This window comes from Pristiophorus japonicus, chromosome 9 (genome assembly GCF_044704955.1).
Source record: "Pristiophorus japonicus isolate sPriJap1 chromosome 9, sPriJap1.hap1, whole genome shotgun sequence".
Lineage (NCBI taxonomy): Eukaryota > Metazoa > Chordata > Chondrichthyes > Pristiophoridae > Pristiophorus > Pristiophorus japonicus.
In genome coordinates, this window is record NC_091985.1 from 34,921,966 (window position 1) to 34,941,942 (window position 19,977).

Genomic DNA, 19,977 nt, shown 5'->3' on the forward strand with positions numbered 1-19,977 from the left:
CAGAGAGAGAGAGAGGCGCAGATAGAGAGAGAGAGAGAGAGGCAGATATGGAGAGAGAGAGAGAGAGAGGCAGATGCAGAGAGAGAGAGAGCGAGAGAGAGGGGCGCAGATGCAGAGAGAGAGAGAGGGGCGCAGATGCAGAGACAGAGAGAGAGGGGCGCAGAGACAGAGAGAGAGGCGCAGAGACAGAGAGAGAGGCGCAGAGACAGAGAGAGAGGCGCAGAGACAGAGAGAGAGGCGCAGAGACAGAGAGAGAGGCGCAGAGACAGAGAGAGAGGCGCAGAGACAGAGAGAGAGGCGCAGAGTCAGAGACAGAGAGGGACAGAGACAGAGACAGAGAGAGAGAGAGAGAGAGAGAGAGAGACAGAGAGAGAGACAGCGACAGAGAGAGAGGACAGAGAGAGAGGGACAGAGAGAGAGAGAGAGAGACAGAGAGAGAGAGGGACAGAGAGAGAGAGGGACAGAGAGACAGAGAGAGAGAGGGACAGAGAGACAGAGAGAGAGAGGGACAGAGAGACAGAGAGAGAGAGGGACAGAGAGAGAGAGAGAGAGAGAGAGAGAGAGAGGGACAGAGAGAGAGAGAGGGACAGAGACAGAGAGAGAGAAACAGAGAAAAGGAGAATGTAGAACCAAATGCTGCCCTACGTTTATACATAGAAGTGTTTATTTGCATCATTTGGAGTAAATCATTGGGTAACATTGCGGAGCTGTTCACATGGCGGCTGAAAACACGATAGTGACACAGGTCTCTCTCTATTCATTGTTAATATAACGTTGTCACCAAGCATTTTAGAAAGTATGATGTAACAGCATGATCTTTGATCAAGACTGCCGACATGTCACCTCAGAAAAACAAAATTCATTCAATTACCTGTCTTCCCATATATCCACAGGCCATATATGTGAGAATTGGCTGCAGCATGACCTGTACTGAAGTGGCTTTTTTGCTTAGTGTCGTCAGAATGCTGAAGAGACCATCCCCAACTGAAATCGCATCTAAACCACTGTGGAAGTTCTCGTGTTTAGTAAGATGTAATCCACTTGCACCTGATTCGGAAATAAAAGCCACACCTTTTTAAGGAGCGTAGAATTTGCGCTAAACTAAAATAAGTTTTAAAAGTTATTTATAAATACTATGATTATGATTCTGTGCTACTCATCAATTTCTACTTGGGGTACAAGACACTTATTTAAAAGATAAATGCATGTGTATTAACTGATAGGCTTATAGTGTGCAAAATGGACCATTTTAATTGGAATCTGCTCATTTGTTATTTTTATTTAAAAAAAATTAAAAATTCTGCATCCATTTCCAGCGTAGCTGATAGTTGGCTGAATTTAAGCATTTGAAGCTTTGAGTGATGAGTAGTCCCAAGACTTCACACGGATTTGCACAGCAACTATCACACGGATAGAGGTAGTTCGATGCAGCCGGTCCGTATTGGTGTTTATCCTCTACAAGAACAGTCATCTTAATCCGATGAGCTTTCCCTGGTCCCATACCCCTTTATGACCCTTTCGTGCAACCATCTATTTAATCTATTCTCAAATATTCACATGATCTCTGCTTTTAGTCACCAACTCCCGTTGTGCATTTAGCAGTTTCACAGCCCTGTGTAAAAAAAAAAGTTCCTTCGCTCTCTGTCCTAAATCTCATACCTCTATTATATTTTTGTTCCCTTACTCTAGATAATTCAGCCACTGAAAACAGTCTGTTCCTATCTTGTAGCATCTGTTCATTGTGTTTTTTTAAAAAAAACTATCAAGTAACCCTTATTTTGGATTTCCAGAATCTGCAGTATTTTGCTTTTGTCACTTATAACTCTGTTGGAGAAAACAGTGGCAATTTTTCAAATCATTTCTTCATAATTGTATTTCCTCATTCCAAGCAACATCCTAGTGACTTTGCGCTATACCCTCAACATCCTTCCTATAGTGCGGAGCCTAGAAATGCACACAGGAAGATCCCAGTCGAGAATACTAAGGCTTTATGCAGATTCGCCATTGCATTTAATTTTTATGTTCTCTTGTTATAAAACCTAACAGCCAATTAGCTTTTTTTTTAAAAAAATGGCCTTATCCATTTGAGGTGCTGTTTTAATATCTTGTGTACCAGAATCCCCCTCTGCTCTTGCACATCACCCAACTCCCAAAGTTTTCATTGGTTTTATTTATTTATTTAACAAAATTTACCAGCTCACATTTACTGACACGGAATTCCATCTGCTACTTTTTTTGCTCATGCCATCATTGTATTAATATCCCCTTGCAATTTATTTTGTTCCTCAATCATTTATTTAAATTCCCAGTAATGAACTCCTCAGCAACAAAAGCTGCAAGGTCATACTGCTGATCACTTTTAATGAATATAGGCTCCACCTCAACATCAAAGTTCAATTTAAAAAGAAAAAATGGAAATACCTACCTATTATCATTGCCATAGCATTGCTATTGCACTGGCCCAAAGCTGAAAGAATCTGACTCATGATTTGCTGATTTCCCAGTACCAAATCAGCAATACAAGTTGTTGCTCCTTGTGTGAAGGAGGTGCTTGGGTTCCCTTCTTTACTGCCGGAGACCTTTTCCTCATCAGACACGCTATCCGAGGCACTGCTAGCAACTGGCATCCTGGCACTGTATTCTCGGTTACTCGAAAGGGGCAACTGCACCAAAATGTTAACCAGCTTTAGCAGATCAAACATAAGTTGATCCCTTGTCGTCTCCCCACATACTGCTTTCGCATCACCTGGACGGATGATATTTGCAAACAGTCCACCAAAACAGGCACGGGCACCAACCGAACTATCGGACCCACTTCGAGATATAACCTTGTCCGAGCAGGTAATATAATGATGCACCAGGAAAGTCACCGATTCAATGACCGCAGAGATTGCGCTGACAGAAACAGACTCGAAGTTTTGCTCCAGTGCAAACTCCAGCAGTTTTACTTGCGCATCCAGCGGTCCTTGCCCGGTTTGGAACGGGCCTCTGGAGAACATGTAAAGTTAAAAAATATATATATTTTACAATTCATGATCATTTGTTAATGCATTTTTAAACAAGGTGAAAACATATATATAGGAGCAATATGCTTTCTCGTAAACGACGTCAAGTCTTTCTAAACCAACATGGCACTTGCAGCATTCCCAGTCTGAAATTACTTTTCTGATATTTTGGATCTTAACTACTGCGCACTGTATAGTGCTGCAGACAGGAGCATCTACTTTGACAGCTTGGCTAGGTAGTAGCACTCTCTCCTCCAACTAAGAAGGTTGAGAGTTCAAGCCGCCCCAGAGACTTGAACACATAATCGAGGTTGACACTTAAGTGCTGCATTGTTGGAGGTGTCATCTTACAGATCAGTCATGAAACTGAAGTCCCATCTGCCGATTCAGGTGGACATAAGAACATAAAAAATATGAGCAGGAGTAGACCACCTGGCCCCTCGAGCCTGCTCCACCATTCAATATCATGGACTCGGCTCCACTTCCCTGCCCCGTCCCCATAACTCTTTATTCCCTTATCGTTCAAAAATCTGCCCATCTCTGCCTTAAATATATTCAATGACCCAGCCTCCATAGCTCTCTGGGGCAGAGAATGATAGATTTACAACCCAAAGGACAGGATATTCTAGCCAATGTTTATCCCCACAACCAACATTAACTGGTTGCCCAGACTTGTCTCCATTACCTCCTCCAGCCCTACAAGCTTCCGAGATCTCTAGATTCCTCCAATTCTGGCTTCTTGTACATCCCTGTGCAGTACTGAGGGAGTGTTGCACTATTGGAGGTGCTGTCTTTCAGATGAGACGTTAAACCAAGGGGGTCTCGCCTGCCCTCAGGTGGATGTAAAAAAATCCCATGACACTATTTGAAACATAGAAAATAGGTGCAGGAGTAGGCCATTCAGCCCTTCTAGCCTGCACCGCCATTCAATGAGTTCATGGCTGAACATGCAACTTCAGTACCCCATTCCTGCTTTCTCACCATACCCCTTGATTCCCCTAGTAGTAAGGACTTCATCTAACTCCTTTTTGAATATATTTAGTGAATTAGCCTCAACAACTTTCTGTGGTCGAGAATTCCACAGGTTCACCACTCTGGGTGAAGAAATTCCTCCTCATCTCGGTCCTAAATGGCTTCCCCCTTATCCTTAGACCGTGTCCCCTGGTTCTGGACTTCCCCAACATTGGGAACATTCTTCCTGCATCTAACCTGTCTAACCCCGTCAGAATTTTAAACGTTTCTATGAGATCCCCTCTCATTCTTCTGAACTCCAGTGAATACAAGCCCAGTTGATCCAGTCTTTCTTGATAGGTCAGTCCCGCCATCCCGGGAATCAGTCTGGTGAACCTTCGCTGCACTCCCTCAATAGCAAGAATGTCCTTCCTCAGGTTAGGAGACCAAAACTGTACACAATACTCCAGGTGTGGCCTCACCAAGGCCCTGTACAATTGTAGCAACACCTCCCTGCCCCTGTACTCAAATCCCCTCGCTATGAAGGCCAACATGCCATTTGCTTTCTTAACCGCCTGCTGTACCTGCATGCCAACCTTCAATGACTGATGTACCATGACACCCAGGTCTCTTTGCACCTCCCCTTTTCCTAATCTGTCACCATTCAGATAATAGTCTGTCTCTCTGTTTTTACCACCAAAGTGGATAACCTCACATTTATCCACATTATACTTCATCTGCCATGCATTTGCCCACTCACCTAACCTATCCAAGTCGCTCTGCAGCCTCATAGCATCCTCCTCGCAGCTCAAACTGCCACCCAACTTAGTGTCATCCGCAAATTTGGAGATACTACATTTAATCCCGTCTAAATCATTAATGTACAGTGCAAACAGCTGGGGCCCCAGCACAGAACTTTGCGGTACCCCACTAGTCACTGCCTGCCATTCTGAAAAGTCCCCATTTACTCCTACTCTTTGCTTCCTGTCTGACAACCAGTTCTCAATCCACGTCAGCACACTACCCCCAATCCCATGTGCTTTAACTTTGCACATTAATCTCTTGCGTGGGACCTTGTCGAAAGCCTTCTGAAAGTCCAAATATACCACATCAACTGGTTCTCCCTTGTCCACTCTACTGGAAACATCCTCAAAAAATTCCAGAAGATTTGTCAAGCATGATTTCCCTTTCACAAATCCATGCTGACTTGGACCTATCATATTACCTCTTTCCAAATGCACTGCTATGACATCCTTAATAATTGATTCCATCATTTTACCCACTACCGATGTCAGGCTGACCGGTCTATAATTCCCTGTTTTCTCTCTCCCTCCTTTTTTTAAAAAAAAGTGGGGTTACATTGGCTACCCTCCACTCCATAGGAACTGATCCAGAGTCAATGGAATGTTGGAAAATGACTGTCAATGCATCCACTATTTCCAAGGCCACCTCCTTAAGTACTCTGGGAAGCAGTCAATCAGGCCCTGGGGATTTATCAGCCTTCAATCCCATCAATTTCCCCAACACAATTTCCCGACTAATAAGGATTTCCCTCAGTTCCTCCTCCTTACTAGACCCTCCGACCCCTTTTATATCCGGAAGGTTGTTTGTGTCCTCCTCAGTGAATACCGAACCAAAGTACTTGTTCAATTGGTCCGCCATTTCTTTGTTCCCCGTTATGACTTCCCCTGATTCTGACTGCAGGGGACCTACAGTCGGGGAGTTTTCCCCTATATCCTGGCCAGTATTTATTCCTCAACCAACATCACAACAGATTATCTGGTCATTTATCACTGTTGTTTTTGGGTCCTAGCTGTGCGCAAATTGGCTGTTGCATTTTCAACTTTTTTTAAAAAATAAAGTACTTAATAGGCTGTATAACGTTTTGGGGCATCCAATGGTCGTGAAAGGTGCTATATAAATGCAAGTTCATTCTCTAATTTCAACCACTATGGAAAAAGTTAGCAGTAACATTGAGTGTTAAATCCGTCTCACCACACATTGTTAGAAGGAAGTTTCTGTTACCTTTCAGTTGAAAGTATATGTATAAGCTTTAATAGGAATTCACTGAACATTTGAGGATTGGTTGAGGAGAGGTGCACCTGGAGTCGAGTGAGAAACTCTTGCATAGCTTGAGTAGCTGTTGGTCCAACCTGAAAGGCAAAAAAAAGGCTGAACCTTTCTGTAAATGTACTTTGTAATTTGAAACTTGAAAGGTAATTTCATTAAATCCCAAAAGTGCATCTGCAAAAATCACCCTGTAACCGAGGTATCATCAAATTAAATTTGCACCATAGATGAAGGTCACAGTATGAATGCACCGTGTTCAATAGCGACAATTCGCTGTATGCTTTTATGTACTTATTTTGCAACTCAAGTCATGGGAACACCATCACCTCCAAAGACTCCTCCAATCACACACCATCCTGAGTTGGTCATACATAGTCACGGTCAAAATCCTTGTTATCCCACCTCACAAAATATAATGGGAACACCATCAGTAAAAGGACTAACAACTCAAGGTAGTTCGCCACCTTCTTGGGGCAACTAGGGATGGACCTCACTGACAATAGGAGTATCACTAATGGCAAACAGTAAGGGTGGGGTGGGGAGGAGAAATGCAGCCACAGTTCCTTCCCCAGATTGCATCCAGCAATCTCTGATGGAAAGTGAGCTTGCGTGCACATTAGGATCAAGCTTGGTTGTGAAGTCTTCCACAGCCAAATAACCAGATGACATTCACCGCCTTTGCTCACGTATGAAGAATGGCATTTAGTTGAGGTACTTGTTATTATTACCCAACAAGGAGTCAATGGTTTCAGAAGATGGGGAGGGGAAAGAATTGGAAAAATATCAGAGAAAATGGGAGAGAATAAAGACTCCATCCTTCACTTATGTTTTATCCTGCTCTCTCTTCAATAGATTCCTCCTTGTAGTAAACAACATCTACCAGAAGGAGCTCTTCTGAAAATCACCCCTCAGATTTGACAACATTCTCAAAGACTAAGCTCTGGATGATCTCCCTGGCTGTTTTTCATTATTTGAAAGTGAATAACTTCTATGTTAGCATTTGTAAGTCAAACTAATTTTGGGTGTCCACTCAAAATATGACCAAATTCTTCACGTTGTGTGTCTGAAATCATTGCAACACTTAACTCAGAGGTCAGATCTACACTGAAGCCAAGCAGCCACTGCAAGTTTATTTTACACACATGATGTGATTACTGAGGGAGGTTGCAAAGCTCAGTCTTCAATGTCAGAATAGTTGCCGTTCACACCAGTTGTGCTGGGCTGATGCGGAGGGAAACGGTTCCATGCACAAAATCGATTCAATTTTAAAAAAATTTTTAAACGTGGGACTTAATTTTCGTGTATAGACCAAATAAAAGTAAGAAATATCAATCTTTGCCGTAAGTATAGTATTAGGCCGTCCCTCATATCGAGGATGACCTGCTTCCACACCAAAAAGGGATGAGTTCACAGGTGTTTCAATGAGGGACCTGACATTCTAGGTCCCGAACTACATACTGAAGGGTGGAAGATGCCTATGCGTGAATACTTTTAACATGGGGTGGTCATTGCACACCATAAAAGGCACTGCAAGTGGTCTCCTTCTGTGTTGTAACGATTGTGTGATTCTAAGTGAACATTCTAGATGAACAAACCCATGAAAACCAGGGCAATGAAAAGTACTTATTTGCTTTCTGCGACTGTGATAACTTAAAAACCATAGGAGATTGTCCTAGGTCTGCACCTAGGTGCATTCGATCATGGTAAATATTGAAAAACTGAACGAGTTGAAGCGTACATCTGCAAAGGGAGACACCTACTATGCCTTTCATTAATTTAAATGAAAAGAATATTGGGCAGGTTCCATTGCAGGTGTGCACTCTGACCCATCAGAGAGAGTCTGGTATCTTCTGTACCCACCTAGGCAATCCAGTGCACATCTTGGCTCAGACCCAAGAAAATCAACAACTTGTATTTATATAGCACCTTTAACGCAGTAAAATGTCCAACACGCTTCACAGGAGTGTTATAAAACAAAATTTGACAATGAGTCACATAAGGAGAAATTAGGGCAGATGACCAAAAGCTTGGTCAAAAGAGACAGGTTTTAAAGAACGTCTTAAAGGAGGAAAGAGAGATAATGATGCAGAGAGGTGAAGGGAGGGAATTCCAGAGCTTAGGGCCTTGGTAACTGAAGGCATGGCTACCAATGATGAAGCAATTAAAATTGGGGATGCTCAAGAGGCCAAAATTAGAGAAGCAGATATCTCGGAGGGTTGTGGGGCTGGAGGAGATTACAGAGATAGGGAGGGGCGAGGCCATGCAGGGTTTTGAAAACAAGGATGAGAATTTTAAAGTCAAGGCATGGCTTAACCAGGTGCCAATGTAGGTCAGCAAGCACAGGAGTGATAGGTGAACAGGACTTGGTGCGAGTTAGGACACAGGCTGCAGAGTTTTGGATGACCTCAAATTTACATAGTCTTCTCTCTAACCTTGCCAGCTGAATCAGTTGTTTTCAATAGTGCCAGCTACAACAGTGCAGCTCTGGTGACACCATCAGTTCCTAGTGCTGTACTGAAAGCCCAGCAGTATTTACATCTTCTATTGTAACCTGAGATTACATCTGATTAGCACAAGAATGACCCATGAGAAACTGACTTCCTTACTTACTTCCACTGGGATACTTAACCAGTACCGAGGTTTAAATGGTCCTAAAATTACATTACCAACCATGGACAAGTGTTAGGCATAACTAAGTGAAGAGCATTGATAATCCAGAAGAGTTCAATAATGCCTTCTTAAATAAATCACCACTCATCTTCACTGAAAATAAGCAGGGATAAAACTGGTCAGTCAGCATCTCAAAGCTGAAGCCTGCACAAAAATAGTCATAGTCCTTCTTTCGATCTTTTTCACAGACTACTTCCAGTGAGTTGAAATATCAGGTGGCAATATTTCCATTCATTACAATATTATGACAATTTTACTTCTTAATTCTAGAGTGCATCATACAGAGTATGAGGGGCTTGTCCTAACCTTGGTGATCTTACGTGGACAGATTCAAACAATTCATTGTTGGATTGCACAATCCAGTATTGTAGCTCATTATGCTTCCGCTGTACACAGCAGTGTCCACTGCCTTTCCAAAGTTCTCAATCAGGCGCGATCACCATCAAAAGAACAAAGGTTCCTCATTCATACAATCAATATCAGCCCACAGACATAACGAAACAAACCAGGATTGTGGTGTAGAGATTCGGAACATAAACTCTTGCCTACACTTTCAATTATAAATTTTTTTAAATAAAAACAACCCACAATAACTGTGCTGTTCTGAGAAGACACCAAGTCGAGGCCAAGAACCTCCTCCCTACTGGAGGGAGGAAAGAGTAGACGGTCATCCCCAAACTATTCTTGTATGCCCCAAATCAGCAAACTTCAGAAAAGCATTGAACAGAACAGAAGATCATTTGGCTGAGCTAAAAATCCAAGGGTTGAGGGAGAGAGAAAGAACTTAGTCTCACCAGGAAAAGACCGTAACATCAGAAAGAATCCATGTTATCAGAAATTTTAAAGAAAATTAGACAAAAGAGTAGACAAAAATTCAACGAGAATAAACGATAGAGCATGTGTCACATTGCCACTTGAATCACCAAACAGATCAGAAATTTAGGACAAAATGCACTTAATTGTAGTTTTTTTTTTAATAAAAACAAACACATTTCACAAACTGTGATAAGTTAAGTACCTGTGGGCTGTGTTGACAAGTGCCGTGAGGGCTGATACCCGAGAAGAACCTCACTAATACATGAATCATGTTCGGATCAGACACCATCACCTGCGCTGTGTTTTCTTGCAATACCATACTATTGCTTGGAGCAACTACAACAGAAATACAGTCTACGATAAAGTAGTTGTTGATGTCTTCTTTATAAAAGTGAGGTAAGCAATTTCTGCACTATAAATGCAATAATTAAGGAACTGCAATTATATTTAATTGAACTCTTTGTGAAGTTAAAATGGAAATACAGCAAGAATGTAAAGACATTTATTTTAGATAACAGTTTCCCCTTGGTTTAAATTTGAGGTTCATAAATTGAAGTCTAATCTAATTTGTCAAAGTGAACAATGGGTTAAAACCAACTACAAAAACTCTGGAAAGATAAAACTTCAAGTTCCTATTGGAAAATATCAAATTAAACTTCCTATCACACCCAGGAGAACATTAAGATAGTTTCAGTAATTTTTTTGTCCCCCAATCAGTACACTGTACCTCACCTGTACAGTTAAACACAACACCTCTTTCACTGGTCAAGATTTCAACTTCTGCCACAATTCCTACTGCCATGCTCTTAGTTTCTGCATCTTGCCCCTTCTTTCTTACTGGTCAATCGTCCTGCCACTTGCATTTATTCCTTACTGGTTGCAATCTCTACGCTTTCCTTTACTTCTACAGAATTGGAAACCAAGGGGAAGACCTGGGTCAGAAGACTGGAAGGTTGCCTTTTGCGTTGATCTACTCATCAGAAACCCTCCATTCTCTGCCTTAGCTTTCTCCTTCAGTCTGCTCCATTTGCCCCAGCCCATTCAAGCACCTTCTCAATTTTCTGTTTAGCAATCATATAGCAGCCGAGGCCACATCTCTGATACCACATTAGCTAGCAGTTGTTCTAAAAATCTAAATTTTAAATGTAGATCAAATTAAAAAGGTACAACTTCGGAACATTTGTTTATCTAAAAATATACAGCCAGAATTTGTAGGATTCCAGTCACTTCTTATTCATAATTTTATTTTCCATTTGGAACACTGCAATGAAAATAAAGCAAGAGATTCGATGATCAAAAGGATTGGTTGAAGCCTGAATAGTCAAAGTTAATCTGTAAATGGTCACAATTACACAAACTTAAACTTGATTTGTTTGGGGAGTGTAGATGTTAAAAATCTTTATACAACAGACCATCATGTTTTGATAGGCCAGACTAGCAAGTTTGCACCATCCCCATATCCTTTAATATTACTCTTTTTCAACTATCAAATTCCCTTTCAAAAGTATTTACAGACTCTGCTTCAACCTCTCGCTACTTTCTCTAACCTCTTTAATCCTTTTTGTAATGATGTTAAATTTGTGCCTTCTGCTTACCATCGTGCTAACAAGTGGAAATAATCCACCACTATTTGACATATCATAACCCTTCATGATCTTGAAGGCCTCCATCAGGTCACCCCAACCCAACTCCACACTAACTTCTCAACTCTTTCTGCACAACACTAACACTAATGAATCTGCACTGCACCTTTTCCATTGCTTTTTATATTCTATGACTGCAGCCTAACTAAGTCTTGTACAAAGTTTATTGTTACAGCCAGAGGAGAATGGAACTCAGATTGCAGCAGCATCTGTAGGTTGGATAGATGTACAGGAGGCAACAGAATGGATAGCTGAGATTGTCCATTATTCGGTTTAGACAGGGTCTTAAAAGGTAGTAAACAACATTGCTCTGCTTGATCCATGGGTTATTTACTCACTATTTGGTATTACTTCAAAAGAGGAACAAGGAAAAATGCAAAACTCAAAGGGAGCACTTACCATTCAGCTGCATGTTTGTCATAAGAGTCAGACTGTGCAACACAAGGCACCAGGTCCGCAGCGAGGTGTTTGGGTACCATGCCAACACCGTTAAGAGGCTGGATATTGAAGCTGCCATTTAAATGGAGACACATTTTTAGAAAGTCATTCAAAATTTACAATATGCACAAGTTTGCATTGCCAGCAGGAAAGGAATCACTTTTTAAACTACTTAATTTATCTTCAAGTAGATCACATCAGGATATTAGCAAATACAATTCAGCAATCTTAAAATAGGTTTGAGAAAATGAAGGAACCAGCTTCAACTTTTGATTAAAAAAAGTGGCTCACCTTGGTTTAAGGGGATTGTTGGTACCCTGCTTGCATTAAATAAAAAAACATCAGCTCCAGCATCTTCATTTCCAACAGAACAAGCATTCATGCTCAATGTAAGCCACAACTGCAGTAATGATTCCAACTGAAAGAAAATGAAAAACTGCATTTAAAAAAAGGAAATGAAGAATCACAGGCCAAGAACCAAGTTAAATAATTTGGATTCTATACCTGAACATGATGAACCTGGAGCATTGAGAACAGTTTGTTGAAGCATGCGCTCAGCATAGGGATTGATGGCGGTGGCACAATCAGCTGACTAGATGAATGCAATCCTCTCAGCAAAGAGTCATCAGTTCCAGGAGGAGGCTGAGATACTAGAGTGAGTAAATTAAACAAGAATGAAGTGAACAAAAGTTATCCACTTAGTGGACTGTTTTTCCATTAAGATGTTGCGAGCACCCTAAAACTCAAAGACAATCCCCACTTCTCTCCAGTTGAAGTGAAATACAATAGAAAATCGGCATCTACCACTGCACTACATAATGTTTGGGCAACTGGGTCACACTGCAGATCGGCAGTAATTATACTTGATTTGACGCCAAAGTGCATTTCCTCCACTAATAATGAATGTTAATAGTCGAGTAGCAAATTAAGTATGGGGTTCTGCTGCATTCAGAGAACAAGTGAGAGACAACCTCCTGGACGGAATGTCACATTTCCAGCCTTTAGCACACACAGCAGACTCCCGAGTTATATTGCCACTTTTGTGTTGATGTGCATCCCAAACCACTGTGCAGCAACACATCCCAAAATAGTCTTTTAACAACAAGCTGCTTAACAAATTACCCAAACAGCAATTTCTAAAACAATTGATGTTGCTTTAAGACAGTTTCATGACGTCACGTTAATTGTCTTAGCAACTTATGCAACAGCTGACTCTGAAGAATCCTTTATACCGCTGCAAATATCACAAACACTCAGGTATCTTAAGAATGCAGTTAAATTGGCACTTTTCTATTGATGCAAAGCAGTTTCCAGTGTACTGCAAAGAAAAAGTGCCACGATAACTCGAATCAGGTTCTGACCAGACTCCAAGTGCACTAGACCCAAGCATTACGAGACATAGCAACTTCTAATCAAGTGTAAGGCATCTCCTGGAAACTTTCAAAAATTTTCATGCAACTTTTTAATGCTAGAGAAAGCAAACACGCTGCAACCTTGCTCCCACATTAAAAGCTAGATACTCGGGAAGAAAGCTCTGTGCATGCATCCAAGCATGCACATTTGGTGGTTGAACTCAATGCAACCTGCAGCAATGGACAGCATTATTACAGTCTGCCAAATGCACATCACACTTCAGAGTCCGATTGATAGCTGCAGCATGAAGATAGGTACCAGGACAACAGCAATATTTAGAACACACCACAAAGCTATTCCACTCTGTGCATCAGTTTGCCACCTGTAACAAAGAGATATAACACTGTTCATACATTGGACTGAGGTTTGAAAGTCTCCAACAGTAACAGACGATAACCAGAATTAGATATCGTAAAAAAACAAAGAATGAGTATGGAAGCTTTCAGTAGTTTCAATTGATGTCAGGAAGTACTTCTTCACACAAAGGGTAGTGGAAATCTCAAACTCTCTCCCAAAAAGCTGTTGAAGCTATGTCACTTGAAAATGTGTAAACTGAGATTGATAGATGTGTGTTTGGTGAGGGTATGAAGGGATATGGAATCAAGGCGGGTAAATGGGGTTGAGGCAATGTACCCTTTAAACTCTGCGGCCACGCAGCGCTCCAGGGGTCCCATGCAGCCAGCTCGTCTTTTCAATGCAAAAACCGCGCATGTGCGGTAGTTTGAAGTGGCTGCGCGGCACCAAAAAAAAATTACAGGGAACATTGGTTGAGGTACAGATCAGTCATGATCTAATAGAATGGCGAATCGGGCTCGAGGAGTTGAATAGCCTACTCCTTTTCTCTTGTGTTCCCATAATTTAGTACTTTGCTCTAGAGATTTGAGCATCTCTCCATCCATCTACCTGTAGGTGATGTATTAGTGAGAGCCTGAAGAATAGAATCAGCTTCCAGTGTAGCCATCATCTTCAACATAAGCTCAGCTTGCTGCTCCAAACCAACCTCCAGACGGGCATCCAGCGCTGCACCACAAACAGAACCAAGGAAAGTTACTTGCTTTTTCTGCTAGCTTGCAGCATCAAAATGTTAAAAGAAACACCCGTGAAACATACAAACCTTGAGACACGGAAACAGAAACACTTTGAGATCCATTCTTCTCGCTGGTGGGCGGTGGTTTTGGCATCTGAATTCCAACACCACCAATATAAGGATTGTAACTGTAAGTGCCATAGTCGGTACCCCAATAGTCATACCAAGTACTGCTAATAGGCTTGTGTGAATAAAAAAATAAAATGTTTAATAGCAACAATAATCTGTATAATGCTCATTCTACTACTTCCAACATTTTACTCAAAACAACAGCATAATCCATGACTCCACAGAATGTTTAAATTTGAAGAATTCAAACTAAATGTATCCAATAGATGAAGGCTGTAATAAAGCAAACCCATAACTGTTATTCAAATGGTCCAATTGAAATTACCCAAGTTGTCTTTAATCTTTACAGTTCCTTAAATTATGTTGTCTTGAGCTCCCAAATACAACTGTAATCCAAATTTATGAAACATACATATACTCCAATTCCAAAAAAAACCTGAAGCACAAGGCAGGTAAAACAGAGAATGAATGCTCTTACAAGGATAAGTACTCTGAAGGGCCATAAAGCTCCGCATTGGCAAATTTTAGATTTTCTAACAATTAAATTTTTTTTTATATAAACATTCCGTATTAGCAATATGTTTCAGTCTTCCTTGTGTTTAAAAGTACAATATGACACATTATTGTGTTTCAAGTCTTCTTGCGCTTGTTTTTGACAATTTACAAGAAAAATGGGAGGTACAAGGAGGGGGGGGGATAGGGTTACAAAAGAAAAGCCTCAAACTGCCCAAGGCAACACAATGAGTCAATTTCGCCAACATTAGCCAGAACAAAAATTAGTTTTGCATGCAAAGATAAAATTTAATTGTTCGTACTATACCTTGAACACTTTGGCAGCAAGGGGATCTTCATCAAAGTCAACATCTAGGGGACCAATATCAACATCCATGAGGTCTTGTAGCATGTCAAAGTCTTTGTCTTTATCTTTTTCCAAAGATGATGCAGATGGAGCACCTTTGGATGATGAAAACAGCTTTAACATTGCCAAGTATGTTAACTAATGTATGGAACTGGACCACATACACTACCAGGCAATTTTAAGGCTGTGCTTTTTCTTTTAAATTTATAAAATATAAAATGACATTACAACATATTCTTTAAAATTAATAAAAAGGACAACCTATTTACTTTTCTCTTTACAAGTCACTTACCTGTAATATCCGGAGTCAGAGGCTCATCTATAGATTCCACGAGTGGAATTACAGATGGCTGTGGCAGAGAATCATCTGGGTCAACTAATGATGCTCCTGCATCTTCACCAACTGCTCCTTCTTCCATGGTCTCTACAGCTACTGGTGACAACAGCTCACCTGTTCCGTTTTAAAGAATTGCAGTAGGTTACAACTTTTAAATAAAATCTTGAAATACTTGCTACATAAGAACATAAGAAATAGGAGTAGGAGGCCATTTGGCCCCTCGAGCCTGTTCTGCCATTCAATATCATGCCTGCTCCGATCCTGGACTCAGCTCCACTTCCCTGCCTGCTCCCCATAACCCTTTATTCCCTTATCGCTCAAAAATCTGTCTATCGCCACATTAAATATATTCAATGACCCAGCTTCCACAGCACTCTGGGGCAGAGAATGCTATAGATTTACAACCAGAAGAAATTCTTCCTCATCTCAGTTTTAAATGGGCGGCCCCTTATTCTGAGACTATGTCCCTGTAGTTTTAGTTTCCCTGATTCAATACAAAACCTGCTACACTTTGGCTGAAATTGGAGAAACAGAAAAATTCAAATAAAAACACCAGAACATAATAGGAGCAAGAGCAGGCCATTTGGCCCCTGGAGCCTGCTCCGTCATTCAAGGAGATCGTAGCTGATCTACCTCAACTCCACTTGCCTGCACCATCCCCATATCCCATGATTCCCTTAATATACAAAAACCTGTCAATCTCTGTCTTGAATACGTTCAATGACTGAGCCTCCACAGCCCTCTGGGATAGAGAATTCTAAAAATTCACCACCCTCAGTGAAGAAATATCTCCTCATCTCAATCCTAAATGGTTGATCCCTTATTCTGAGACTGTGACTCCTGGTTCTAGACATCCCAGCCAGGGGAAACATCCTCCCTGCATCTACTCTGTCAAACCCTGTAAGAATTTGTTTCAATGAGATCACCTCTCATTCTTCCAAACTCGAGAATATAGGCCGAGTCCACACAATCGCTCCACATTGGACAATCCCTCCAAGACCAGGAATCAGTCTGGTGAACCTTTGTTGTACTCCCTCTATTGCAAATATATCTATCCTTCCTTAGGTGAGACCACCAAAACTGTACACAAAATTCCAGGTGCGGTCTCACTAGGGCCCTATATAATTGCAGTGAGACATCTTTACTCTTGTACTCAAATCATCTTATAATAAAGACTAACATATCATTTGCTTTCTTAATTGCTTACTGTATCTGCAAATTAACTTTGTGATTTGTGCACAAGGATACCCAGGTCCCTCTGAACACCAACATTTCCCAATCTCTCACCATTGCTTTTCTATTTTTCCTTCCAAAATGGATAACTTCACACTTCTCCACATTATATTCCATTTGCTGTAGAAACATAGAAAATAGGTGCAAGAGTAGGCCATTCGGCCCTTCGAGCCTGCAACACCATTCAATAAGATCATGGTTGATCATTCACCTCAGTACCCCTTTCCTGCTTTCTCTCCATACCCCTTAATCCCTTTAGCCATAAGGGCTATATCTAACTCCCTCTTGAATATATCTAACGAACTGGCCTCAACAACATTCTGCGGTAGAGAATTCTACAGGATAACAACTTTGAGTGAAGAAGTTTCTCCTCATCTCGGTCCTAAATGGTTTACCCCTTTGCCTTAGACTGGTTCTGGACTTCCCCAGTATCGAGAACATTCTTCCTGCCTCTAACTTGTCCAATCCAGTCAGCATTTTATATGTTTTTAATGAGATCCCCTCTCATTCTTCTAAACTCCAGTGAATACAGGCCCAGTCATAGAAACATAGAAAATATGTGCAGGAGCAGGCCATTCAGCCCTTCTAGCCTGCACCACCATTCAATGAGTTCATGGCTGAACATGAAACTTCAGTACCCCATTCCTGCTTTCTCGCCATAACCCTTGATCCCCCGAGTAGTAAGGACTTCATCTAACTCCCTTTTGAATATATTTAGTGAATTGGCCTCAACTACTTTCTGTGGTAGAGAGTTCCACAGGTTCACCACTCTCTGGGTGAAGAAGTTTCTCCTCATCTCGGTCCTAAATGGCTTACCCCTTATCCTCAGACTGTGACCCCGGGTTCTGGACTTCCCCAACATTGGGAACATTCTTCCTGCATCTAACCTGTCTAAACCCGTCAGAATTTTAACCGTTTCTATGATGTCCCCTCTCATTCTTCTGAACTCCAGTGAATACAAGCCCAGTTGATCCAGTCTTTCTTGATAGGTCAGTCCTGCCATGCCGGGAATCAGTCTGGTGAACCTTCGCTGCACTCCCTCAATAGCAAGAACGTCATTCCTCAAGTTAGGAGACCAAAACTGTACACAATACTCCAGGTGTGGCCTCACCAAGGCCCTGTACAACTGTAGCAACACCTCCCCCTGCTCCTATACTCAAATCCTCTCGCTATGAAGGCCAACATGCCATTTGCCACCTTCACCGCCTGTTGTACCTGCATGCCAACTTTCAATGACTGATGTACCATGACACCCAGATCTCGTTGCACCTCCCTTTTTCCTAATCTGTCGCCATTCAGATAATATTCTGCCTTCCTGTTTTTGCCATCAAAGTGGATAACCTCACATTTATCCACATTGTACTGTATCTGCCATGCATTTGCCCATTCACCTAACCTGTCCAAGTCACCCTGCAGCCTCTTAGCATCCTCCTCACAGCTCACACCACCACCCAGCTTAATGTCATCTGCAAACTTGGAGATATTACACTCAATACCTTCATCCAAATAATTGATGTATATTGTAAATAGCTGGGGTCCCAGCACTGAACCCTGGCGGCACCCCGCTAGTCACTGGCTGCCATTCTGAAAAGGACACTTGTATTCCTACTCTACTTCCTGTCTGCCAACCAGTTCTTTATCCATGTCAATACATTACTCCCAATACCATGTGTTTTCATTTTGCACACTAATCTCATGTGGGACCTTGTCAAAAGTCTTTTGAAAGTCCAAATACACCACATCCACTGGCTCCCCCTTGTCCACTCTACTAGTTACATCCTCAAAATTCTAGAAGATTTGCCAAGCATGATTTCCCCTTCATAAATCCATGCTGACTTGGACCGATCCTGTCACTGCTTTCCAAATGCGCTGCTATTACATCTTTAATAATTGATTCCAACATTTTCCCCACCACCTGTGTCAGGCTGACCGGTCTATAATTTCCTGTTTTCGCTCTCCCTCCTTTTTTTTTTTATAAAAGTGGGGTTACATTAGCTACCCTCCAATCCATAGGAACTGATCCAGAGTCTATAGAATGTTGGAAAATGACCACCAACGCATCCACTATTTCTACGGCCACTTCCTTAAGTATTCTGGGATGCAGACTATCAGGCCCTGGGGATTTAATCAGCCTTCAATCCCATCAATTTTGCTAACACAATTTGCTGACAAATAAGGATTTCCTTTAGTTCCTCCTTCTCGCTAGACCCTCGGTCCCCTAGTATTTCCTTAGTGAAGACAGAACCAAAGTATTTGTTCAATTGGTCTGCCATTTCTTTGTTCCCCATTATAAATTCACCTGATTCTAACTGCAAGGGATCTACTTTTCTCTTCGCCAATCGTTTTCTCTTCGCCAATCTGTAGAAGCTATGTTCTTGCCCACTCACTTAGCCTGTCTATATCCCCTTGAAGTCTCTTTGCATCCTTCTCATAACTTGCAGTCCCACCTAGCTTTGTATCAGCAAACTTGGATATAGTACATTTGATCACCTCATCCAAATTATTGATATATATTGTGAATAGCTGAGGCCCAAGCATCGATCCTTGCGGTAACCCCACTAGTTACAGCCTGCCAGCCCGAAAATGACCTGTTTATTCCTACTCTGTTTTCTGTCCATTAACCAATCCTCAATCCATGCTAGTATATTACCTGCAATCCCACGAGCCCCAATTTTGTTTAATAAGCTCTTGTGTGGCATCTTATAAAATGCCCTTTGAAAATCCAAATATACCACATCCACTTGTCCCCCCTTATCTATTCTGCTAGTTACAACCTCAAAAAATAACAGATTCCAGGCTCGGATGAAATGCATCCCAGGCTGTTGAGCAAAGTTAGAGGAAATAGCAGAGGCCTTGACCATCATTTTTCAGTCCACTTTGGATTTGCGCATGGTGCCGGAAGATTGGAGGACTGCTTGTTCAAGAAGGGAGAAAGGGATAGGCTGAGTAATTATTGGAAAATTATTGGAAAAAATCAAGACAGATGATTCTACATTTGGGAAGGCAAGAATTAATTTGGGACAGTCAGTACGGAGTTGTTAAGGGAAGATAGTGTTTGACTAACCTGATTGAATTTTTTGAGCACGTAACCAAGAGGGTCGATGAGGCTAGTGCGTACGATGTAGTGTATATGGACTTTAGCAAAGCTTTTGATATGGTCCCACATGGTCAAGAAGGTTAAAGCCCATGGGATCCAGGGCAAAGTGGCAAGTTGGATCCAAAATTGGCTTAGAGGTAGGAAGCAAAGGGTAATGGTTGATGGAGGTTTTTGTGCCTGGAAGGATGTTTCCAGTGGGGTTCCGCAGGGCTCAGTGCTGGGTCCCTTGCTTTTTGTGGTATATATCAACGAGTTAGATTTGAATATAGGAAGTATGATTAAGAAGTTT

General features: G+C 41.6%; 1 protein-coding gene across 5 annotated transcripts in view; it reads right to left on the bottom strand.

Moving 5' to 3' along the window:
- Positions 1 to 19,977, bottom strand: part of birc6 (baculoviral IAP repeat containing 6) — a 326,307-nt gene that overhangs the window by 182,040 nt on the left and 124,290 nt on the right. For 4 of the 5 annotated variants that reach the window (XM_070889262.1, XM_070889261.1, XM_070889260.1 and 1 more), the window contains 11 exons: positions 15,314 to 15,472; positions 14,983 to 15,116; positions 14,121 to 14,274; positions 13,910 to 14,026; positions 12,098 to 12,243; positions 11,885 to 12,011; positions 11,555 to 11,665; positions 9,715 to 9,848; positions 5,982 to 6,109; positions 2,426 to 2,988; positions 872 to 1,047 (listed from right to left, as the gene is read on the bottom strand). In XM_070889262.1, the coding sequence (XP_070745363.1) occupies positions 872 to 1,047; positions 2,426 to 2,988; positions 5,982 to 6,109; positions 9,715 to 9,848; positions 11,555 to 11,665; positions 11,885 to 12,011; positions 12,098 to 12,243; positions 13,910 to 14,026; positions 14,121 to 14,274; positions 14,983 to 15,116; positions 15,314 to 15,472 (1,949 nt within the window). The remainder of the gene's footprint in view (positions 1 to 871; positions 1,048 to 2,425; positions 2,989 to 5,981; positions 6,110 to 9,714; positions 9,849 to 11,554; positions 11,666 to 11,884; positions 12,012 to 12,097; positions 12,244 to 13,909; positions 14,027 to 14,120; positions 14,275 to 14,982; positions 15,117 to 15,313; positions 15,473 to 19,977) is intronic. The other variant, XM_070889259.1, reaches the window with a different exon arrangement.